The 25,862-nt window shown below is 32.6% G+C and overlaps 2 protein-coding genes and 1 long non-coding RNA gene across 4 annotated transcripts; 1 reads left to right on the forward strand and 2 right to left on the reverse strand.

Moving 5' to 3' along the window:
* On the forward strand, window positions 511-6,726 carry LOC18592289 (UPF0695 membrane protein C977.11/PB8B6.06c). 2 transcript variants are annotated; one of them, XM_007018929.2, is made up of 7 exons: window positions 511-984; window positions 2,798-3,167; window positions 3,292-3,366; window positions 4,216-4,314; window positions 4,847-5,039; window positions 5,184-5,605; window positions 5,969-6,726. In XM_007018929.2, exons 2-7 carry the CDS (start codon window positions 2,805-2,807, stop codon window positions 6,185-6,187), a joined length of 1,371 nt encoding a protein of 456 aa, XP_007018991.2. In that variant the 5' UTR covers window positions 511-984; window positions 2,798-2,804; the 3' UTR covers window positions 6,188-6,726. The 2 variants fall into 2 exon arrangements, with proteins under 2 accessions (XP_007018991.2, XP_007018992.2); XM_007018930.2 differs by lacking the exon at window positions 4,216-4,314.
* On the reverse strand, window positions 6,901-10,182 carry LOC18592290 (flavonol synthase/flavanone 3-hydroxylase). The gene is made up of 3 exons (XM_007018931.2): window positions 9,675-10,182; window positions 8,101-8,428; window positions 6,901-7,322 (listed from the first exon to the last, which is right to left on the reverse strand). Exons 1-3 carry the CDS (start codon window positions 10,133-10,135, stop codon window positions 7,110-7,112), a joined length of 1,002 nt encoding a protein of 333 aa, XP_007018993.2. The 5' UTR covers window positions 10,136-10,182; the 3' UTR covers window positions 6,901-7,109.
* Window positions 23,254-24,970, reverse strand: LOC108663087. The gene is made up of 3 exons (XR_001929013.1): window positions 24,877-24,970; window positions 24,592-24,665; window positions 23,254-23,470 (listed from the first exon to the last, which is right to left on the reverse strand). It is a non-coding gene; the product is annotated as an uncharacterized LOC108663087 (long non-coding RNA).

A 25,862-nucleotide genomic window follows, 5' to 3' on the forward strand; every position in this document is an offset into this window, starting at 1 on the left:
TTTATTTATTAAAATATTAATAATTGATGATTTAATTATTAATATTGTTTATCTAATTTAAATGATATTATGTTTATTTATTTTTAATTTATTTTGTTTTTAAATAAGAATAATTTATAATTTATTTTATTAATAAATGATAATTTAAATATTAATATTTTTATTTATAATTAAATAATATTTATTAAAAGTTAGAATCAAATGAGAGAAAGAGGAGAGAGAGAAAAATAATAATTTATACAAATTAAGTTGTAATTTTTTAAACTTGTAAGGAGTATTTTTATTTTTATTAATTTTTAAATTTATTATTCAATCATGAAATAGTTAATATAATGAAAAGAATGATATTAGTTATTTCTTATTTAAAAAATTTTAAAAAATAATTATTTCATAAAAATAATTATTTCTTAAATTATTTTTCAATCAAACAAAGGAATCAAAATTCTTTGAGAATAAAAAAGGAATGGCTTAGCCATAGCCATTTCCTCAACCAAACATCCTACAAAGGATTCTTCTCGCTGTACTCTGGACCTTCAAAAACAGAGAGCAAGTCAAACTCAAACAAATAAAAACCAAGTGGCTAACAGCCCAAAGCCTCACGCTTCTCTCTCTCTCTCTGTCTTCTTCTTCTTCTTTTCCTTGGAATATGGAAAGTCTCTGTTTCTTCATTGTCTGAAATGAAACCACGTCAGTTTTTTTTTTCCATCCTCCGAAGCCTTTTTCCTCCATTAACGCCCTTCTTCATTTAATCGTTTCAGTTTAATAAGTCTTAACCCCAAAAACCTTCCTACCAACGAAACGTCCAAATCTTATCACACCATTAAAAACGATATTCTTTTTTTTTTTCCTTCAAGCCTTTGACTCTCCATTAAACAACAGCTTTTTTTTTTGGCGTATTGTTCGTGAATCCTCACGCGTTTGTTTTGCTCTGAGTCCTCTCTTGTTCGTTTTTTGCGGCGTTCAAACTTCAACTTCTAGCATTTGGTACGCCACTTCTCTCCTCTACTACTAGTATATAACGCGTTTTGTTAAATTAAATGGGCAGTAAAGTTAGCTTAAGCTGTGATATGATTTGACCCCTTTTTCTTTTCTTGTTTCTTAATTTCACCTTCATATCAGCTTTTTCATGTTGTTCATGTAGTTTCTCTATTATTAATCTGGGCTTTTGTTTTTGCTGTTACACTCAATTGTTTATATTATATAAGTGTAAAAAGAAGCTGGAAAAGTTTCACCTTTCTAAGATTTTTTTTTTCTGTTAAGATTTAATATTGTTAGGAAGATTAGCTGCAACCCAATTGGACTAAAGCTGGGTTTATTATAATAGTTCTATTTAATGTACTCTTTCATCTTTTTTGGTTTGTTCTGTTAGTGGAGGGCACATCTCTAAATCTATTGAAAAGGATGTTGATTTGTGGCTATTAAGATTGTTCCCAATTAAATCTCAAAAGTTTCTTGTTGAATACAATGTAATTGCCCTTTCATCAAATGTGGGATCCACTTTAATGTAATGGGAGCTTACAGAAAAGAATTGTGGGTTCTGTTTCTTTGTCTTATTTGATTTTCTATGATGTTCTCTCCCTCACTGTATCATAACCACTTCAATTATTGGAAACTTCACTTTTTCTTTGGTCGATGTTAATAATGGCAAAAAAGAATTTTTTTTTTTTGGGTTTATGGTTGCCTACCCACTTCAATTGATAAGAATTACTATCAAAATCTAAATTTCGTTAGTTGTTATATTTGTTTCAAACAGTCTTAAAAATCAAAGAATAAATGGAAGAAGGGAAAAAGTAGGTGTTGCAAGGGTTTCTGATAAGTTTTTTTTTTTTTTTGAAAGTTATTCTGATAAGTTTTTAATGTGTGAAAATTATATAAGCAACTATTAGTATTTGCTGCTTCATTAGACCCACGTGAGCTATGCAAGGAAATACATTTCTTAGTTGCTTATTGGAATAATACAATTGAATTGATAGATTCCCTTGTAGTTCCACATATGATTGGTCCTTGCTAGCCTTTTTCTTCCAACAAATTGACTAACCTGCACATGACAGTTTCAGCATCAGGTTTATTTTCATGTGACAGAATTATACCTTACTTAAATATTGTCATGCTCTTTGTTCTGTTTGAGTGGCTCTACTTCAGTGCTTAGGCATATTGCAGCTACATCGTCTCAAACTCCTTTTTTCTTTTGGTTGTGTTTGGTAACTCAGGATTGGAACTTGAGACCCCTTTTTAGAGATAACATGTAGCTATCATTTGGTTATGGCCTTCACCATATCTTGTGTGTACTTGTTAATTTTAAAAAAGAACACCATGCATTACTGAAACATGTTCAGTTGCTTATCTGTAGAGCCACTCTATTTTAGTGTGGAAAATCTTGAAATTAGATCAGTGTTAGGTGATGCTTATGTTTCTAAGGGCAAGGAAGTTATACGAATGATTTTATATTGAAAAAGAAATTTCTCCCTATTCAATATTGAAGTATTTAGCCAACTGTCTGAGTAGGTCCCATTTGGATATCTTTCAATTTACCATTTGTTGATTGTATATATATATATTTCGTATCTCTCAAACACCATTTTTTAGTTTAACAAATATATACTTTCAAAAAAAAGTTTAACAATTATACTAATCTTTTACTGACGCTGCAAGTATAATTAACCTAATCAGCACCATCATCAAGAGCTGCACCACTAGTGTTTCATGTTTTGTTTTGGTTTATAAATAAACATCACAAGTTTGCTGTTGCTTCTTTTGAAGCTTTACCAAGAGGAATGAAATCTGATGTTTTTGACAGGAGGGTTATGGAGCGTGGTACTAACAACTCTGAACCTGCACGAACTGGATCATTTAGTAGGACAAGCAGTCTTGGATCTTCATTAAGGAAGCGTTCTCTTAGTATATCAAGTGTTGTCTCCGCTCAAATTGATGATGACATTCATAGTGAGACTGTTTCTGAGGCAGGAGATATTGGTGATCGGGCTCTTCAGAGCAATAGGCACAGTGTGAGTAGTAGTGTCCGCTTGTCTGTTGATTGTGCAATGGAAACTGGGACAGTTATTCATCCAGCAGAATTAAATACGATCTCTCTTGTGTCGCCTTTGCCAGAGGATATCACATTTCCTCTTCCAATTGATCCACTGAAGTGCTCTGAGGACGAAAGACAAGTGAGCTTTCAGTTAATTGTTTCTGCTTGGTGTGATTGTCAGTGATAGTATGTATATCAAACTTCAATTACAGTCTGATAATGCAAGTTAATTATAATTATGTGCTTCACACTTCCTTTTGCAGGAAAAACGAGGACTACCTCTCTCATTGGAGTATATATCGTGTCTTATCCATTTGGCTGTTTTTGGAATTCTTGGGGTAATATAATCAACCTTCGACTTCTTGAATTAATTAGATTGGTGACAGGAAATTATTAAGTTGAATGGAAATTTTCCTTTTTTTTTCTCATGTCTTAAATAGAATGCAATCTGCTATTCGATTTTTTCTGAGAATTGTCGCTTCTTTCCTGAATTGTTCATTTGTCACTAGGCATTAGCTTCCAGATCATTGGTGAATTGGCACAGGTTTCTGTATCAATTGGTTGAGTATTGTTATCAACAAGATTTTGATATATAATTTTTAGCCATGTCAGCAAATGGCTGCATCACAATACAATAAATATTGGTCTCCTCTGTTAATGTGAGCGATGTTACCGGCAAAACTAAATACAGTTATTTTGGTTGGATCCTGCTCTACCTTTTGATCTTTTTTTTTCTTTTCCATTTTGGTAAATCAACGGTCTTCATTATATCTTTGGGATTGGAAGTTAGCATAACAGGGTTTGGTCTTGCAGCAATCTTGTGTGTGTCAGCATTATTTATATGCATACATGGAGGCACTGAGGGCTAACAAAATGGCCAAATGGGAAAAAACAATAGCAGCCATACCTTTATTGTACTAGTGAGGGTTAGCATTCTCAGTTTTGGTCCTTTGTTTAGCCTGAAAAGAGCCACTTCAGTCATTCCTTGATTTTAATTTCTGATATTATGATCTTAATTTTTTAACCCTTCCTTTTATGAGAACTGCGGGTCAGGAGATAAACATGTGGATGGTATATATAGTATTTAAAGGAAACATATCTTTGTTGCAAATTCTAACTTTTGTTTTACAAAACATAAGGAAGAATATGTTTTATTGGCAAAATTTTGGCTTTCGATAATTTTGCAGGTTTTAACAAGATATTTGCTGGAAAGACTTTTTGGACCTAGCGTTTCGGGTGTGACCAGCAACCAGACCATTGTATACCCCAACCTTCCTTCTAATATGGTCTCTCTCTCTCTCTCTCTCCACATAGATAATATACACGCTGAGAAAGCCGTGCATGCAAAAATACATTCATTAGTGAGCACATATACACATGGGTAAAAGCTTGGGGTTTATTGCAATGCCCGCAAGATTTTGATTTGGTTGGTCTATGCTAATTGAGCAGTTTGTGCTTTGTAACATTGGCAATGATATATTGATGATATGTTAAAATAGAAGCTACTCTCAGGAATGCTACTATGAGGCGCATGCACTGGGCATACTGCTTAAAGCAGTTCAACTTAATCAGTAGATTATGGATATTTGATTGGGAGTTATCTAAAATGATATAAAGGTAAACCAAGGAAGTTACAGTTGTGAACAACTGTTTCCAGCCCTAGTTAGGAACATCTATATTTGGGATTTGGATGCCTGGGGTTTGGTTCTTGCACTCCCAGATAAACTTGCATGTTCTTTGAATTTTTCTTTGTTTCACATACTATGAATATCTTCCAAGTTTTTGCTCTTTTGCAAACTGAATTACATATACTTCCAGGTCGGTTCTTTCTTGATGGGATGGTGGGGTGTTGTTTTCAAAGGAGACATATCTCAGGTATCTGATATTTTGGCAATTGGATTGACTACTGGCTATTTGGGAAGCCTTACGACTTTCAGTGGCTGGAATCAGAAAATGCTTGATCTAAGTGTAAATGGCCATTGGGTGCAAGCTGTGCTTGGGTTTCTCATAGGTAATGTGCTACACGCTGCTTATGAATAGCAAGTACTTTTGGTTTGCCTATTCAAAAACTAATGGGAAAGAAAAAGTCTTCTCTTGGCTCAAACAGTCTAGAAAAATTGAATCTTTTTTCTTTTTTCATTATCGTTTTTTCCAGGCTTGTTTCTTGCAGCTTACTCCATCATTTTTGGGATAGAGACAGCCAAGGGTTTCAGGTGGATTCTCAAAAGGCTGAACACAAGCACAAAAGAAGTCCCTAACATTAGTAGTAATTGGAGGCTCGACAGCTGCAGACGTCAGTTGGCTGCAATGGTGGTGTTATTGTTAGTTCTAGGTGTTATATTGAGTGTGAGTGGAGCACTGCTCAAGGAGGAATTTGGCAGTGGTAGCAGTGGAGCTCAGCTGTGGCTGGCTTGCTTAGTTGGACCCCTGGGAGTGTGGATCAGGTGGTTCTTAGCTCGACTTAATGGATGTGGGTTAGGAAAGTCTGGGATTCTGAGATGGCTTCCATTTGGGACTTTGATTGCCAATGTTTTTGCTGCTTGTGTAATGGCAGCGCTGTCCACAGTGAAAAGGACGGTAAGATTGCATTGAATGGTTTCTGTCCGTACTTTTTGATTCTCAATCTGCCAACCTTAGTTTTTTGCATCTGCATGCATGCACATTGGTGTAGGCTTCCATTTTAATGGCATATGGATGGCTCATTATCTGAATCATGAAATATTCTTATGCTGGCTCAAAGCATATCCTCATCTGCCAAATAATTATGCACCCATGCTTTTTACCTGACTATAGTAACATTCTTCTTTTTCAAGAAAATCTGAGCATGACATGAACTAATAAAGTAATAATTGTTTTCTTGAGAATAATTGTTCTATGAGCATGACATATAGTAACTGTTACTTAAAAAAATTGTTATGACGTTAGAGTGGTGCGGTGCAGGTAAACACCAAGAACTTTGACACTGTTTCAACAGGGATACAGTTAGGATTTCTGGGTTGTCTGAGTACAGTTTCTACCTTCATTGCTGAGTTCAATGCAATGAGAGAAAGCAAGCACCCTTGGAGAGCTTATGCTTATGCCTTAATTACCACGGGGGTTTCATTTGGTTTGGGGATTCTGATTTACAATGTACCTGCTTGGACAAAAGGATTTACATAGAATTTGAGGCCCGCTATCAATGCTTCTACGGGCTGATTACACTTGGAGTCTTGGATGTCAGAGTTGATGCAAAGGGGAAATTTTCTTTGTTCGTACAAACAAACACCTGCCATGACAAGTTCTGGCTGTACATCAGCATTGTCTCTTAAGCCTGATGCCATACTCAACTAGTACTACAGATCATGATATACATCAACATTCGTTGCTTTGGGCCCGATACCTTGATTAGTACCACTGGAGAACATGATATGTAGGCTCCATTGCTGCTCTGAAGTTCTGGCATTTTGAGCTTTCTTACCAGAGAGAGCCAGTTATGTCCTTTTTTTTTCTGTTGGGAATATTCGTATATCCCTCTCTCAGAAGCCTTAAATCTCGTAAAAGAGGAGACGAAGAGGGTAAAAGCAAAGAAAAGAAATTGTTGATCAACTTTTCTTTTGTCCTTTTGTAGATTTAACCTGTGCCATTAACTAAACTAAATTCACCTACCACTGTCTATCTACCCCTTTTTTTTGGTCAAAAAGTACTAACTAATGAGTTCATTTTCTTTTCTTTTTCCTTAATATGTGAAAGTGAATGCACCTACCACTACCCAAATTCAAATTTTTAATATAAATTATAAAATAGTATGAGAAGAAAAATATTATAAATAAAAAGTTGAAAAAATTGACAATATTAACAGTTCTCGATTGTTTTCAAATGTAAAACCACAAGAATTACATTGCTAATTAAAATTAAATTATAAGAATTAGATCACAATATTTATGTTATAGTAGTGAGAATAATCGGATACTTTGACCGAAGATAGAGCTACTACAACTTATTCCAAACATAGAATGAAACTTAAACAAAATACTGACATATTTCCTTGGATACTGCCCTGCAATGCCTTGGAAGCTTCAGCTGCATTTGCTGTGAAAGATGCTTACTGGGGAATCTTATTGAGCTTGCAGTAACAGTATTCACGGTACTTTTTGGTTTTGTATTTGGGTGGATTTGCTTCATTAACGAGCTTAGGGTGAGGTCCTACTTCTAAGTCTGATGGTGGCTCCAAGAACACTGGCCATGAAATCCTTGTTTGCTCTTTGTTCACTGTGGTTCTGTGAAGTACACTCCTATACATGCCATTGCTCGCAATCTGCCAAACCAAAAATAAAAGCAAATTCAGTTGTCGGGGATGATTTTGAAGATTTGACAAGAATTATACCCTGCTTTTTTTAATAATCACATCAATTAATTCTTAATAATATCTCATTTAAATTGCATGGACCAACCGTTCGGTGCAAGTATCAGCCACACGTCTTAGTTGTAATGAAATTTTAGAAAAAATATATAATTTTTTTTATTAAAGGGTGATTGACTTTTCTTCCTACTATTTCTCGTGAGTAAGAAGTGGCTTCGCCTGCATCCTTTCTCCGTCCAAAACCGGATCTACGTACTATTCTTTAATTATCATCATTGCCTCCCTGCTTTCTACGACCTTTTAGTCTGTCTTTCACGTTCTTGAAATGTGACATTGCCTTTTGTTACTATTACATCAACAGTCTAAATAAATGCAATTACAATGAAACCAAATGCCATATAACTATTTTAACTTGTACATTAGATTTGTATAATAAACCACATGATTAAAATTATTGACTTAATAGGATTTCACACTATCTCAAGGCAACAATTTTTTATTTATTTAAATCATATTTTCATTAGAAAATTTAAGAAAATTATGTAACGAAAAATTGTTTAATTAATTAGTTATGTCTTCTCCGTAAATCTTTTTTCACTAGTCATAAGTATTCTGGATCCGTTATAATTACTGTAGAAATTTATCTATATATGCTTGTACACGAGAAAGACACATCTAAATACGTATGTATTATGAATTGAAAGAGTAAAGTTGAAAAATTACTAAAACATACCTCGACTTGATCACCAATGTGAATAACGAGGGCGTTAGGGATGTATTTGACATCATACCAATGGCCATCTCTATTAGCTTGGAGGCCCTGCACGTCATTGGGAACCAGTATGGTGAGGGAGGACATGTCGGTGTGAGACGGCACTCCGAGAGCCAGGTCGGGCCGTGGGCACGGCGGATAGTAGTTGATCTTGAGAAGGTAGACCAAGTTCTCACCGCCCACGGCCTCCTTCAACTCATGCCCTTCCAGCCCTAAGCCTACTGAAAGGCATCTAAACAGTTTGTCTACCACCCCATGCATGTGCTTTGTGTATTCTTCGTTTGCCTCTCTGCCATTAATAGAGGAGCCAGAAAATGTAAAGATCCCAAATATGCCATTTGTTTGTGCACAAAATACGGTTTATGATGTTGACATTGAAATTTAAAATTGAAAGTTGTACAGCTTTTAAACTCTACCACAATAGGTGGAAAAGAATATATTAATAAAAGATAAAGTGCATGATTATTATCTTAATTTAAGGTTTTTTTTTTAAATCTTAATTAATAAATTGCACTAAAAATTCTTTTTTTTAGAAGAAAACAAAAGGAAAACAAACAAATAAGAATCATGTCATTTCGTTTTTTACATAGTTATCTTGTCCGCCATCATTTAGCGGAGCAACTATTTCCCATGCACTGCGATTAGACCTCATAGTTTTTTTTCTTTTTTTTTTTACAATTAGTAGACAATAAAAAATAATCAAAATTATTTTTTATTAAACATTTAATATCTCTTTATTGAAAAAATAAAATTTGAATCTCTTTGTAATTGATATATAATTCTTTACTTAGAAAATAAAAATAAGATTTGAATTTTTTTAAATAAAAAAATACTTACTATAAATAATATGTATATATATAAAATCTGCTTGAATTAATAGAAAATATTGATAAGAAAGTTGTGGGACAAAAAAATGAAATATACTATAATCTACATTCATGGATTTCATTGTCTTATTTAATTAATCGGTTCTTGCTGTGCCGTACAAGTCCCTAGCAAAATAGATTGCTTGCGGAGTTAAAGTTATTAAGAGTTTGCTTGGTTTGATTTTTTTCTAACTTAAAAACTATTATGAAACTCTTATGAAAAATAATAACTTTTAAAATTAAATTAAAATTATTTGATAAATTTCTTTTTATAAGTTTTTTTTATAAGTTATAATTTTTATTAAAATTATCATAAAATGTATTTTTTAGAGGGTAATATTGTAATTATTTTTAATAAATGAGAATTTTTTGGAATAAAAATAAAAATTTTCTTATATTTAAAAAAAAAAAGTTTAAAGTTTTTTTTTAAAATTTTGTTCTTAAAAAAAGTTACTTTTTATTAAGAGTTTTTCAAAAAATCATGTTTGACTTGATTTTATCTTTTAAAAGATAAATAAACTGAAAAAAAATTATGCCAAACATACACTAAATGCCAAAAATAGCCAAGAAAGAAAACGGAAATGTCAAAGGGAAATGAAAGAAGAGAAAATATGTTTAATAATATAACGCCATGCATGCGTAAAGGAAGATACATGCGGATTACCAGACCTGTAAGAAGGTGGATTTTTAGGCCAAAACTGATAGTTAATTTCACGAGGAGGCCATATCTTGTGGAATAGATGATCAACCCAAGCTTTCTTCCCTTGCAGTTCTTTTTGAAGCTTAGTTCCATACCCTTCGATGCTTTGAGATCCAGGAGGCTTGGCGTAAAGCTCCTTTTCCTCTTGCGGGAGCTCAAAGAAAACCTTGCCAGCCTCTTGCAGCTTCCTTATGACCTCATCAGGGATGCCATGATTCACAACCTGGAATATCCCCCAATTACGGCTCGCGTCTATAATGGCTTCGAGCATCTTTTTTTCATCAGGGTCGCTGAGATCGATGACCGGGACCTCCAGCACGGTCCCCTGAACCGTTGTGAGCCCTGGCTGCTCATTCGTCGACCGAATGAACTCTTCCGGGATTGTTTCTGTGGAAAAATTAGCAATGCCTTGCACTCTCTCCACCTCCATTTTCTTTCTTCCCTTCTGTTTTTTTTCCTCTCTCTCCCCCTGCTCTAATTTTGTCAGATGTTTAAACAGTTCGATCATTTTGCGTCGTTCGCTATTTATAGGAGTTGAGATAGGACGGGGACAAAACCTACTGTTACGCTATAAAGATATAGAATTAGTGGCTTTAATTAATTTGTTTTGCTGGTGGTACTTCAATTAAATCTATCTCTGGTTTTTTACGATTTTCATGTTATTTTAGGGTAAACCCACGCCCAAATTAAGATTGCCTTTCATTTTGTATAAGACTTTTAACTAGCCGATTACATCTCAAAATTTTAAATAGAAACTCTTGTTTTCCCTCAAAAGTTTTAACTCACATCTATATCTCACACGTATAAACGGTGTTGGATATTTTTAACAATAATAATGTGAGACACCATTTCATATGAAATATATTTATATATATATATATATATATATATATATNTTATTATATATATATATATATATATATATATATGAGTGTAGCAAATTTTATTTTAAAAATTAAAATATTTTGGAAGGAAAATGATATTACTTTATTACAATTGCACTACATTGAAAGAATGTTCAAAAAAAATTAAAGCTTAATTATGATAAGACGTTGATCAATTGCAATTGCAAGAGTGATTGATTGTAAGGGTGAAGCTTAATATATAGGACTATGGGGACCGTGGTCCTTCAAAAATTTTAAATTTTTTATTTTTCTATATATTTTTTCTTTTAATATTTTTCAAAATAATTTTTTATTTAATAATTAATATAAATATATTTTTTATTTATTATATTTTTTTTCTCTTCTTTATTATTCTTATTATTAGTTTATTTCTTTCATTATTATTCTATTCACTCATATGTTCATAGTTTCTATAGATTTTTCTTTTTTAAATTTCTACGAACCATTATCCATGTTCTCTTTCTTTTTTTTTTTGTTATAAAATATTTGATAATCTTGGCCTAGAAAGCAGGGTTCATACAATGATTCCGAATCTTGTTGCATGAATGATGCGATGTCATTCCGCATTTCTGCTATCTTAGCCGAAGGGAAGAATTTGGCAAGAAATTTCTGAGCCAGATCATCCCATGTTGTTATGGAGCCAGTAAGGAGTGCATTTAGCTAAGCCTTAGCTTTATCTCTAAAGGAGAAGGGAAAAAGCCTCAATCGAATTGCATCATCTGTCACACCATTGTGCTTGAACGTGTCACAAATCTCCAAGAAGTTTGATATATGACCATTTGGATCATCACTTGGAAGACCCCAAAACTGAACCGATGTTTGAATCATGATGATGATAGCTGGCTTGATTTCAAAATTATTTGCTTGAATAGCTAGCCTTCGAATGGTCGATCGAATCCTTCGTACCAAAGGAACAGCATAATCCCTTAAGCAACGATTACAGCTACTACGTGCTCTTGGATTTGCTGTCCACTCTGTTGATCAGCCATTGTATTTATTAGAGCAACACCTTGCTGATTTTCTTGTCAGAGTTTGTGAAATATTCTCTCAATTCCTAGATTACACGGGATAGTCTCTAAGCTGTTTGCTATTCTCATACAACAGCTGAACACAATTGCCAAACAAAGAAATAAAACTTAAATTGAGACTAATATGAAAAATTTTAATATTAGCAAATAACAAAGAAAACAAAATCCCCAACAACGACGCTAAAAACTTGTTGTCGATTTTGCACACGTAAGTATACGTATCGAACAAGTAATATAGTGATGAAATAGAGTATCGTTCCAATGGAGATTTGTTCCTATAATTTCACCAATTACTAAAATTATAAAACAAATTAATCTTATTTAAGTAATCCAAAAATTGAAGAAAAACTAATTTAAAATAATTAAAAAATCAACACTAAATAAACTAACAAACTAGATAAGTTGAGAAAATCAATACATTAAAGACCTAGGATTATGGGTTCATTCAACATTTTATTTGATACCAGTTTTTCTTGTTATTTATCTTTCCTAGGTGGTTTTACTAACCTAGAAGCCAAAGCTACGGACAAGTCTCCGTCGAGTTGCTTGTACAAATACGTAACTTAATTAGTTCACTATATGTCTATAGGAATCAATTAAATTAAGTTTATTAAGCAAGTGTCCTAATGTGACTATGTATGGCAATTGACATATGTCTACCCGAATCGTGAATCAGATCACCTAAATGGCGTGAACATACACTATTCAAACCTTAGTGCAATCTAAAATCTATCTGCTGAGTCTCAATTAAATTCACAAATTACTTAATTGTTAGCCAAGTAATCAAAAGCATTAAGAATAGATTTGAATAAGCAAAACTACACCCATATATGATAAATAAAAAAGAAACTAATATTCAAACAACATGTTAAAAGCCACCACAATCCTAAAAAGATAATTTAGCTCATAATAACAAATAAAAACAACATCCTAGAAAGATAATCTAACAATGCATCATGACCATCCAATTGTTAGGAGAGTCAAAGGATTCTTGACAACCTTTCAGTGTACAGTTTATCAGTGCAATTCATTTCCTTATCATATATCCCAAAGATGATAAGAGCTTGGTGCAGTGCCTACTCTTATTGACCTCCATATTTGTTCTTACAATTAGATCATTAGCTTTTGGAAGACTTACGTCAACTAAGAACTAATGAGATATGTCCTCTAGAATCACTTAGGGTGATGATTCTTATCTTGATCACTCATTTGCCTTCATACGCTTCATACAATACCTAAAAACATCTTGTTTTGGCATCCTTATTTAGGCACCCGTAAAGATGAAATCAAAGCATAGTACTTCACATACAAGACAACATGGTGTCTTAAGTTTAGGAAGTAGTTACACAACTGACACATGACAAGTATTGCATAGACACTTGAGTGAGGTACCAAATACACTTCTTATGGTGAGTCATGTTCAATGAACTTGCTCTCCCATGGCAAGTACCCACATACTAGTTCTAAATATCTCAATACTTCAACCCATGAGAGTGGTTGCTTACTTCACAAGTAAAGTGTGGCATCCCCTTCGAGGCTGAAATGGTTAAAGGCGTTCCCTTTGGGGGGAGCAAAAGGTCTTGGGTTCGATCTGCGAGATCGAAAAGGTTCATGTGCCAGAACTGCTGCAGCGGGGCACACAGAACAGACCTAGACCACACAATACCTTGGAGTGGGCCCTGAGGGGGATGCCACATAAAGAATACAACATGTGTTGATTTTTAGCATTATTGATGCCCCGTCTCAATAATACAATGATCAAGAACTTTATGAACAATGCTTTGATGCATAAGGATCTCATATTTGTATCCAATACAATTCCTTTGCAAGGCGTATATAGTTCCATGGGTTTTATCTACATAAGTACAAAAAGTAATTAAATCATAAACTTATGGATAAAGAATTACCATATGGATAAAGAATTACCTCAATGTTATTATGAATAACAAAATGTCATACATAAATATATCAAAATTACAATTCTCATACAACCACAGATTGGCTTATAGGGCTCATACTAACAGTTTATTTGTCTATGGTTGATTTATAGACTTGTTTGAGGTCTTAGTGGTGAGTTCTAAGCTAAATTTTTGTTCTCTATAGCTTATCTATTGATACTTATTGTTAAAGTATCGATAGATACAACACAAAACCTTCAAAATTGCTCTTTGTTTTCTACTTATTAATAGATTTGAGGAATCTATCAATAGATGAAGCTATCTATCGATAGCTCGATCTATCGATAGATCTAGCTTATTTCAGTGCATAAGTGTTTTCAAAAGCTTATCTAAAGAGAAGACGTGTTTGTTCTTAAAAGTAAAACTTTGATAACCAAAACTTTTGTGTCAAACACTCTGGAAATTATGTTTTAGTTAAACTTTGACTTGATTTCTAAACTCCATAAACTTTCAAAAACTTTCTTTGAAAGTTTATGAACTATTTCCTAAATAATGTTTTATAAAAAAGTGATTGTGCTACCCATGTGCCAAGTGGAAGATAACGATCTACGAAGGTTGTGGACATATGTTTCTTGATATTGTTGGAAAGATAACGGACTCAAAAACTGTGGGTTTGATCGAGTTGTTGACCATAAGGTTATTTGACACGTTAGATAAGCGAAACTGTCAAGTGACTACGCTTGGGTGAACGAGGCTCGGCTTATGATTATTCCTAATAATGTGGGTTTTGCAAATATTGATAATTGTCTATTTGCATATTTTTGAATGTGAATTTTTTTAAAATACTCTTCCCTATTGCTTGTTCCCCTTCCCCGTATCTATTCATAGAGTTTTTGTGACTTACGTTATTACCCTTGTTTTTTTTTTTCTATCTATTTGGGAGGAGTGGTCTTTTACGGTTCGTTTAATAGATGATTGTCATGGCATCAAGTAGACATTAGCCCTTTCATTTGTGTCAAACTCCACTAGTCAAGTTTGTCTTTATATTTTAAATTGTTATAAGTTATGACCTTGTTTATGTAATGTAATAATTAGTACTCTGAATTGTTGCCATGGGTTGACTTATGGTATGTATCCGCCACAAGATGGTCGATGATCTAGATTTTTGTTTATTTGCTTTCGCATTCTAAGCACATAAGCATATAGGATGATTGATAAATTTTCTTGTGTGTAATTAATCAAGTTTATGTTGTTATGCATATGAATACCTGATTTAATTACTCTTTAAGCTTGCATGAGTTAAGAGGGTAATTTCCATCAATACCCTTGCATCGGTCATGTCTCGAATTTAGGTCGTGACAAGCAAATAGAACCTGCGAGACCCGAGTTAAGAGGGCAGACAAGTAGATGTTAACATCAATTCATAGAGCTCAAATGGCACATTTATATAGCATAAGCTCAATGTACATCCATAACAAATTGCTCACAACATCTTATTCAATAAGAGTACAATCTTGTAGTATAACAAGAGCCATACATTGGCTATCATAATGGGTCCATGCCCATATAAAACAATTCACAATTATGAAGCAACATAGCCAACCCACACATATATGTCATAACCAGTAAAGTGGACTCGTAAAGCATAGTTCTTACCAGATGCCAAAAATGTTGATAATCTGACTGACACTAACCACTTTTTTTGTCGCACAAGAATCCCCAAAGCTACTAATCTGCACATGGGAATAAGACATTGGGGTGAGTTCTCATTAACTTAATGGGTGGGCAATAATCAATATACATAACCAGTTATATCAAGATATGCAGATTATAATATCATAGACGAATTATTTCATACACCTTTTGGAGCATACACTTGCTCAATGAACAGCTTACCTTTTGCTAAACATAATCTAGCAGTTATCACACACTTACCACATTTATCACGATTCATCAGAATATACTAGTGTGGCACATAATTATCTATAGTTTTCACGTCGTCATGAGCTATCATTGAGATTATAACAAGAGAAGGGTCCTCTCAGGTAAACAAGACTCGTTTAAAGTTGAAGCCACTGACAATAAACAAGACCTCAGGGCTCATGACACCTTTTAGCTAGACCATATGATCATTTGAAACATGCTCATCGAATGGAAATCATACGCACTTTGGCGTGTCCAATAGTTATTTACTTAACCAACAATATCACATATACATATATAAAAGCAACAAACCAAAGCCATCACAATTAGTGGAAGACAATCATACATAATAACATTACTACTACCAAACTAAGACACTAAGCAATTGGCTTGTGTAATGAGTAAGCAATTCAACCAACATAGTCATAGTCAAGCTCAATCACCAGAGTGGCTCATGCAATATGCACAAGTTTAGCTTATCAACTATGACTCACTTATGTCCCATGGCACCACATATACATGTGTGATGCATTACATGCATTTACTCAATGTACAATAATAATCCCACTCACCTAGAATTGTCAATACAACTCACCAATCGCTTGTAGCTTCCAAAGCTAGTTAAATTTCAGCTTAATAGCAATCTTTGAAGCTTAATTTTTCCACTATCAAGAATATAAGAGCTAAACTCTTAGTTTCAAAACATTTCCAACATTTGATGATTCAACTAAACTCTAGGTCTAACTACCAACTCATAATTTATACTTTTTTTTAAGTATCCAACACTTTAGGTTGTTAAAACCTTATCTTATAGCTGATTTAAATCCTCCAAGGACTCCAAGAATCCAACAACTCAAGGGGAAAGTCCATTGACCTGGAACCATAAACAATCCTCATTTAATAACCGATTTATTCAAAAACTAAATAGTTAAAAAGCTTACTCTTACCTCTTTAATCATTTTCTAAGCTTTTAAACACCTCAAATTAGATCCAATCTTCCTTGAAGAACTTGAGGTCTCAATTGGCAACAGATGAGGAGTTTTGCTCTTTTTCTTTCAAATGGGCGGAATGTTTAAGAATTCCTTTTATTTTTGCAATTTTACATGTATCTATCGATGGACGACATGCATCTATCGATAGATCCTTCACAATTCTTAACATTTCATCCCTCATCTATTGATAGATTTATCGAGTTTATCGATAGATGGCTTATTGGACACTTTCACATTCTTCTCATGTTGTTATTTATCGATGGTTTTCGCAAATCTATTGATAAATTGTGTCTCAATTGCCTTGCATTACTTATAGTTGGCTATCTATTGATAGTTTTTGTAGATCTATCGATAAATTGTGTTTCGAATGCTTCCTTTTAACTCACGGGTGAACATCTATTGATAATCTCCGTACATTTATCGATAGTTACCCTTCAGTTGCCTTTTTTTTTTGTTCAAGTGTAGACATCTATCGATGGTTAGCATAAATCTATTGATAGATGTTCTTCAGTTTATTGAAATTTTACGTATTGACTTAAATCTATTGATAGATGTAGAACATTTATTGATAATTTATGCCCGAAACATGAAACTTCAACATTTTTAGGCTATTGACTCTATTCTTAAGGTTTCTTAATCCATATCCACTCATATCATATATCTAAACTCAACAAACATGGTCCATATTGACAACATATAGCCTCATGCATATCAATACATTATTTAAAGTCTTTTGAAAACACATAAGCATGCTCTATTGTACTATATGCACATACTCAAATTCCACGTATGTTTCATTAACATCTCAATTTGGGCAAGCACACTCTTTATACATCATTATCGCAATTAGGGGTATTACACTTAATTTAACAAATATGAGATTTTATTTTCACTACTTCAATAATTTAGACTATTAGCATATTGTGATTCATATGTACTATGTTTAGAAAGAGATGAAAAGGGTTTTTTTTTTCTATGTTTGGTATGAATGATGTGCTAGAATTTTCTATTCTATAGACTACTACTAATTGATAATTTCGGCTTAATAAAACAAATTGATAATTTAGTCTTGTTGTAAAACAAAACATGAGAGCCCAATTAATATTAAAGTGATCTGTTGATGATGGGTTTTGCACGTCATATTTGGTCAATGTGGTTTAGCAGTTGTGTAAGCCTTGGCCCAGTAAGCTTTTAACAGAGAGGCTTCTACTAGAATTTATTATTTATATATTTAGCTAAGTGCCCTTTTCACTTATAACAAACAGTTTCTACCTATTGTAAGCCACAAAAAACAAAAAAAGTGAAGAGGAAGATCTAGTATCTATCAATAGTTCTCTAGTATTCCGTAACAAGAAATGGCTACGTAACGAATCAAACAGGTATACAATTATAATTTTATGACTCTTTGACACAGCAAGTTAGCGTGAAAACAAAGACTAGCACTTGACAGAGCCTTTAAGGTTGATAGCTAAGTTTCAAAAGTAGAAACTTACACTCCAAAATTTGAGAGAAAATATAATATTATTCAATAATTCAAAAGAAATAAGTTATCTAATAACTAAGCCTAAGGATGTTATTTAGCCTAATCCTATTTGACCTAAACTTAGAGTGCACGTAAAGTAAATTAAAATAAAAGAGTATTTTACCCTAGACTTTCTTAGAATACAAGACTCCTAACTAAATAAGAAAATAAAAAGAAAAATTCTATTATTCCTATAATTCGTAATAAGATTCCTAACTAAATAAGAAAATACTAAAATCACTTATCATCAATCTATGTCATTCCCCTCCACATGAAATAAATCTCAATATCAAGTTAACTTGTATATTTGAGTACAAGAATTCCTCCCTATATGGATCATTGCATGCAGAATTATCATGAACTGATTTATTCTTGTCGTTGATGCTCTATAATTATCCCTGTTATAACTCTTGTGAGAATAATCAGGTTTGTTCTTTTCCTACAACATCAATTCAACCTTTAAAGCAATATTTTGTGCTTCAGATAAATTTCGCAACACATGTACCCCTATCTTATCTTTGATGACCGGCTTCAACCCTTCAAGATACCTAGCAACTTATTGCACTTTGGTCTCCCTCAGGTTATTCCTCTCTGTGTATTTCATAAATTCACCAGTATACTCATGTACAGTTTTCTGACCTTGATGGCATATCTGGTACTTTAGGAAAAAAATTTGCTAGTAATTAGGAGGAAAAAAATCCTTCTGTAACAGCTACTTCATCCTATACCAACTTCTAACTAGAGCTTTCCGTTCACGATTTTTTCTAGACTATAACATTTCTCACCATGCAGAAGCTCCACCTTTTAATCTGTAGGTGACAAGTCACACTTTTTTTCCTTTTGCAATCTCCATATATTTGAAAAATCTATCTATGTCTACAATCCAATCTAAAAATTCTTCAATATTTAGACTCTCATTAAAATAAGGAATATTCACTTTTAATCTAAAATCTCTTATATCTCGATCACCATAATTATTCCTTTCATATTTAGCATATCTCACAAGTTCTGCCAAATAATCATCTTCTTCGTCTAATCTTCCATGTAAACATGTTGTCTACACCTGTTTGCAGGACTAGGTCTACCGACAGGCTGTTTGAGAGCAACATCATCTCCGATATGTGGCCTTTCGTCATTTTGGTTTATGTTGGCATTTACGCCTAAAGCATCAAATCGATCTCAATTTCTTCAAAACATCATTTCAAACATTGGAATATGATATTCATTCGTTGTTCCAAAGCTCTTAACGCCACCCCTTGATCTTGCATTGCAAATCGCAAGGTCTCAGTTCCATGATCTTTGTCATGAGAACTGTCGTTTACTATAAGTAGGTCACCTGCTATTAGATTGGACGGGTTTTTCTCGCTCTGATACCAACTGACGAAGCGAGTTAGCATGAAAACAAAGACTAACATTCGACAGAGCTTTTAAAGTTGATAACTAAGTTTTAAACGCAGAAACTTACACTCAAAAATTTGAGAGAAAATATAATATTATTTAATAATTCAAAAGAAATAAGTTGTCTATTAACTAAGCTTAAGGGTACTATTTATAATAGCCTAATCCTATTTGACCTAAACTTAAAGTGCAAATAAAATAAATTAAAATAAAAAAGTATGCTACCCTAGACTTCCTTAGAGTACAAGAAAAGTAAATTTCTAAACCTATGCGTACTTATTATTCTAATAAATTAAAATAAAAAAAATTCTATTATTCCTATAATTCTTAATAAGACTTCTAACTAAATAAGAAAATACTAAAATTACTTATCATCAATCTACGTCACTCTTAGTGTTTTAACCTTCACAAGTGAATTCAGGGATTAAAAACTTACATGATGAAAAGAAAAGAAAAAAAAAAGAGATTAAAGGTAAAATTGTAAATAAAATTATTAATTTAAGTTAAATGAAAGTTTTTTTTTTTTTACAAGAGTAGATTTAGAGAGAAGAAAATGTGTAAATCCATTCATTTTATTTCCATCTCATTAAACAAAGGAAATGTTGAAAAAATAATAATTTTTCTTTATTTCTTTTTTATTTCTCTCTTATTAAATGCAATGTAAATGTTAATTGTTAGAGAGTTTTTTCTTTATTTGACGATACTCAAAAACTTAATTTTTGAATAAAGACAACATAATACACTAATTATTAAATCAAAATATAATCTTAATTTCTTAAATTGTGAAAACATAGTTGAAGACATTTGGCAGGCAGTTGGTCATTTCATTCAATAATTGAAGCATTTGTTGCACCTGTAAAGTTGCTGTTGACAACTACGTTGATTGTTCAACTTGGACAACAATAACAGGCTTTTGAGCTAACAATAGCAAAGTCATGGACAAAAGTGTCAAATAAAAGCTGTCCAATCTTTTGCTGGTGCCCAAGACCTTAGACTGAGGCCAAGCAAATGTACGGATGGGCACCACCGCCTAGATTGCCATGCCTTTCCCCAAAGCCTGTAATGTCAGTACTGATGACCCTGATGGTGCCTAGCAAAATAATCATTATCTGTAAAATCCACTTTATTGGGTGACTATAAACCATCTTTTGTTTTTGAATATTCCTTATATTAAAATTAAATTTAATTTTAAGAATATAACTTCAAATCACTAGTGGAACATACTTTAATGGGTCCATCTACCATCACAGGCACTGTTCTGCTATTTTGAGTGACACAATTTTTTTTTAAAAAAAAGATAATATCGTTTCATAATAAAGCTTTACGGAAATTGCTATCTTCTGGTCTTTTGGTAATTGACCAGGACACAATCAATGGTGTCGTGATAACATCACTTACAAAAAAAAAACACCATTTTCCCGCATCAGGTTGCCTAAGAGATCAGAATGACACTTTCTTATCCATATCTCACAGCAACCATAATCCCTATGAGCAATTCACTGAACACAAAAGATTAAAATTCCTACATATTTTCCTCATTACCAGGCAGTGCTTCTTCGGTTAAATTAGTTTTCAGCTAACCTACTTAAACCCATAAAAGAAGAGGAAATACACAAGCCTCTTCTCTCTCTCTTCTTCTCACTCTCGTAGGGGCAGAGGGTAGTCAAATGATGGCCTTTCAAAATTTTTAAAATTATTTATTTATTTATATATTTTAATTAAGGGTGAAATATAGTATATTCTCAGGGGTTATGGTTTTTTCAAAATTTTTAATATTTTAATTATTATATATATTTTTAAAATAATTTTTATTTAATAATTTATATAAATAATAAATAATAAAATAACTTTAGAAATAGTTATCAACTTTATCTTAATTCTTAAGTTTCTCCATACCTCTTTCTCTCCTTTTTTTTTTCTTTTGTTTTTTTTTTTACTTTACTCTCTTCATTGTTACTGATTCCTAAAACACACTTCATTCTTTAAACATGGTCGAGTATAACTTTTTTAAAAGACTATTTTAAATATATTTTTTTATTCTTTTTAATTTAAATGATATATAAAATTATTGTCTATTATGAATTTTTTTATTGTTGGTTAAGTTCGATCTATTAGTTTTAAAAAATTTTAACCTTTATTTTTCTTCATCTTTGGTCCCTCCAACAAAAATTTGCTAACGCCACCCTTTCTCAAAAAATGGAACAAAATACAAAAATCTCCTTTAATATATTTTTAAAATACATTTTGATCCATCTTGTTTAAAAATGTATTATTCGTTTTCTTGATTTTTTATCATCATTAGTGAACACTTATTTACAAATTTGAAAAGTCATACTTTAACTCATCTTGTTTCAAAATGCATTGCTAGGTACTTTTAACTTTTTACTATCATTAATTAACAAATTTTTATAAATATGAAAAAGTCATAATTACTCTCAAATAATTAAAAAATAAAAATATAAAGAATGTCATAATCTAATTTAATTAAATAATAATAAAAATATTCTTATTTAAGATTTATCAATTTCAAAAATAAAAAAGGCACATAATGATAAAAAAGAAAAAAATAAATTATTTAGGATTATTTTATCAACAATTAAAAAAAGATCATTATTTTGAAGTGAAAAAAAATCTAAAAAATTTAAGTAATGCTATGCTTATTAAACTAGGTATATTTTTTTTGTATTTAAGAGAGGTTTTTGTATTTTTTTTAACCAATTTTAAATTTAACCAACCAAGCTCTTGATTTATTAAAATATTATTAATTTATTGAATTTTGTAATTGTTGAAAATTCACTATATGGTATGGGTGTTAATGATTTTGAGTTGTAGTCATGATGCCACTTGGAAATCAAAGGAGGGTGAATTTATTTTTCTAGGAATGAATATTTTATGAAAATTTAAGATTTTATTTTATTTGCAGGCTTATTTAGATTTTAAGTAATTAAGGTTAGTTTATCATTTACTTTTTATGATTGCTTGAAAAATTTAGGATCCAAAGTAATTAGCGCCAAAATGTTCAATGGTTTTCTTATCCAATGATGAGAATTTAATTATCTTGTATCTTTAGCTCTCAGTAAATATGGTTATTGTTTGACTCATGCTAAATTCTTTTGTTTAGTATCATTGCTAGAATGTGATTTCCACATATATTAAGCAATATATATTTTGCTTTGAATTATTATACTTATCTAGAGAAGGTTTATCTTGATGTGAATTTTAGATTATATCAAGAATTCTAGAATTTGTTTGATTCTCTCTTGAAGTGAAATCTTAGGCAATACTCAGTTATGAAGATGATTTAGGTCATCTTTGGACCGTTAGACCCTTTCAAGCTAACCTTATTAAATCTTTATCCCTAGTATACCCATTTGAGCCTATTTTTCCCTTTTCATTGTTTAACCACATAATAATGGAGCCTAACATTTAAAAAAAAATTTCAATTTTGCAACCCTCACTCTTAAGCATTTATATCATTTTAAGAAGTGTATTGAGTTAAATATGGAAAAAGGTAGACAAAGGTAAAGTTGACAAAAAAAAATTAGCCCATTACCTACAATAAAAAGAAATAAGTTTGGAATGTGAAATTATGATAAAAAAGAAAAAGAAAAGAGAAGAAGAATAAAGTGTTTAACAAAAGAAAAGTTCAAAAGTAAGAAAAGGAGAGGTGTGTGTGGAGAATGAGAATAGTGCTCTATACAAGTTTCGAATGATTATGTGCATAGGGTGATGTCACGACCCAAATTTCAGGCCATGACCGGCGCATGGGCCCAATGGACATAGTCCACTAAGCCCAAGCAAGCCTACTATTTATCCTGCTCATTACTCCATCAAATATTGCTAAGTCACATTTTATAACTTTGGATCAAAATGGTGATGGACATTGCCAACTCGTACTGACACTACTCGTTTAAAATATACATACATTGTCTACAGTATGTATTCTAATAATTAACATTAGATTTGTCTATACATGTCAAAAAGAGACTCGATGTCCAACGAAAAAACTTGACGAACATACAGCTACAAAATACCGAGACACCTACCAATAGTCGAGTCTGCAAAGGCACCTCGACCTAGTTACCAACTGCCTCGTAATCTGAAAACATGAAGTTGAAAATGGTGAGTATAAACCCAGTGAGTGAATAAGGAAGGGAACAAGCAATTGATAAGGAAGAATTTGAAAATCGTGATGCACTTGTTTCGAAAACAATGCAATTTGGTATAATTTCTTTCCCAAACCCCCTTGTTTTGGACATTGATTAGTGGAGTCTTAGTATTGCAAAGACCCATGCTCAATCATGAAGATAAGGGAGTGGAGGAAATTATATCAGAACCTGAGCAAGGTAGCAACGTGACAACACGTTTCTCACTGCAAAAAAAGGCATTCTCAGTTTGTATGTGGTTCGGTTTTTCAAGCATATCTTCCACTACATGGGTCCAATTGACATGATTGTTGGGTCATTAGAAAGCTAAGAGGCAGGGCTACGACTTTACTATTTACCAATTTGCCCAGTTCTAATCAAAAGGTGGTCAAAATTGCTGTCAAAATGATAGTACTGTACCACCACATAGAATTTCTGGCGGCAGCGAAAATCCATTTCGCTGTAGCCAAATTCCTTATTGCAATGAACACAAATTTGACAATACTTAGCAACTTTCAATGTTCAACATGCAAGATTCACATATGTAAAACCATATACCATACTCATGAACTTTGATTTCATAAACATAGATGTATATATATAAATGCATAGATAAACACCAATATCAGTATAATCACACTCAACTCATATACATCCCCCCACATCGTGCACATAGCCGGCGCCATCATGTTCATCCTCCCACATCGTGCACAATCAGTGCCATCGTGTACATCCCCCCACATCATGCACACGGGCACTATCATTATCCATCTCCCACACTGCCATCATCATCGGCATGTGCAGTCCCCCACATCGTGCACACACACGGTTATAGTCATCATACACAATGTCAATTATCATGCACAATATACATATATATATATATATATATATATATATCATCATAATGAAATAGTGTATGAATCCATAACAACCAGATTTCACAACTTAAAACCATTTAGCAAAAGCTTGTTCTCAAGGCATTTGTTTTAAGAAAAAGTTGTATAAAATCATTCAAGTTCTTTGTACAAAATAGTCATGATCCCAAAATGATTTTGAGATGCAGTTCACTCACCGGTAGTAGTTGAGCCTTTAGCCAACTCTAACCTCCCCAATGATCCAATTGGGATAATGGGGCTTCGTTGGAACCTACCATCAAATTAACATGACCATAATGTCAATTCATACTTATAAACCCTAAAAGCTACCCCTTAGCTAGCTTTCAATTGCTATTTTAAATGGCTATCTATTCCCACTATCCTAGTCACAATAGAGTCAATACACAATCTCAACAATAAACACACAATTCAATCAGTAAACATTATCAACACTTAAAACCCAATGCTAATTTACTACTTACCTTGATAGTTTAGTAACTTTGAATTTCTTTCCAACAATTCCCAAGCTATTATAGGGCTTTTTTTTTCTTTCTTTCTCTCTCTAAACACCTAACTAGTGAGAGAAACTATGGAAACAAGATTTTTCAACGGTTTTAAAGAGAGAGAGTGTGGAAGAGCATAAGGATTTATGAAAGGGTGCACCAAAAGCATGAAAATTGGAGCTAGAGAGAGAAAGTTAGGAAGTTTTTATACCATGCTTCCATGGAGGAGAAACCAACGTGAGATGGGAGGAGAAGAAGAAAATGAGCTGCTGGAAATTCAAGAAGTTGCTAGAAGAAGATATTTATAGCCAAACTTATCAAATTCCCTTTGAAATTACGAAAATACACTTTAGCAAGTTAACTTGTTCTTCTCCAATCCTTTGTGAAATCTTTTTGTTCTTTTAACACTGGGACAAGGTCCACAACGGTCTAAACTACTCAGTTTTACGAAAACTTAAAATTTTGACTCAGGGTGCAAAATGACTATTTTGCCCATGTTGTTTCCTTCCATTTTAATTTAGTCCTCCCAACACTCATTTAACTCCAATTTCCTTCTATTACCTTCTTCTACACATGTACAAACAAAGTATGAAATTTGTACTCCAACGCGATGTCCCCATAATATTTAAAATATTCGCCCTATCTTTACTTAATAAAGACACGCGACCCCATTAACGTCGTTTTTCTCCAAAATTCTTTCATTCTTCTTCCCCCCCACTTAGATTGACCATATACTCCTTCTTCATGAAAAATTTTGACATTGAATAAAATATTAATATTTTAATATTATTTTATTCCAAAAATGTTCTCTTACCTCCTCTTATCTCCTTGGCACCCAAAATATCTTATTATGCCTATTTAGACCTTAAAATACCATAAACCCTTCTTCTGGGAGCTTTTTAGAAGAAATGACGAAGCTACCCCCAGCCTGTGTTATTACATCTATGCTTAATTATGAGTCTATT

Source organism: Theobroma cacao, chromosome 8 (genome assembly GCF_000208745.1).
Source record: "Theobroma cacao cultivar B97-61/B2 chromosome 8, Criollo_cocoa_genome_V2, whole genome shotgun sequence".
In the NCBI taxonomy this organism is placed as follows: Eukaryota; Viridiplantae; Streptophyta; class Magnoliopsida; order Malvales; family Malvaceae; genus Theobroma; species Theobroma cacao.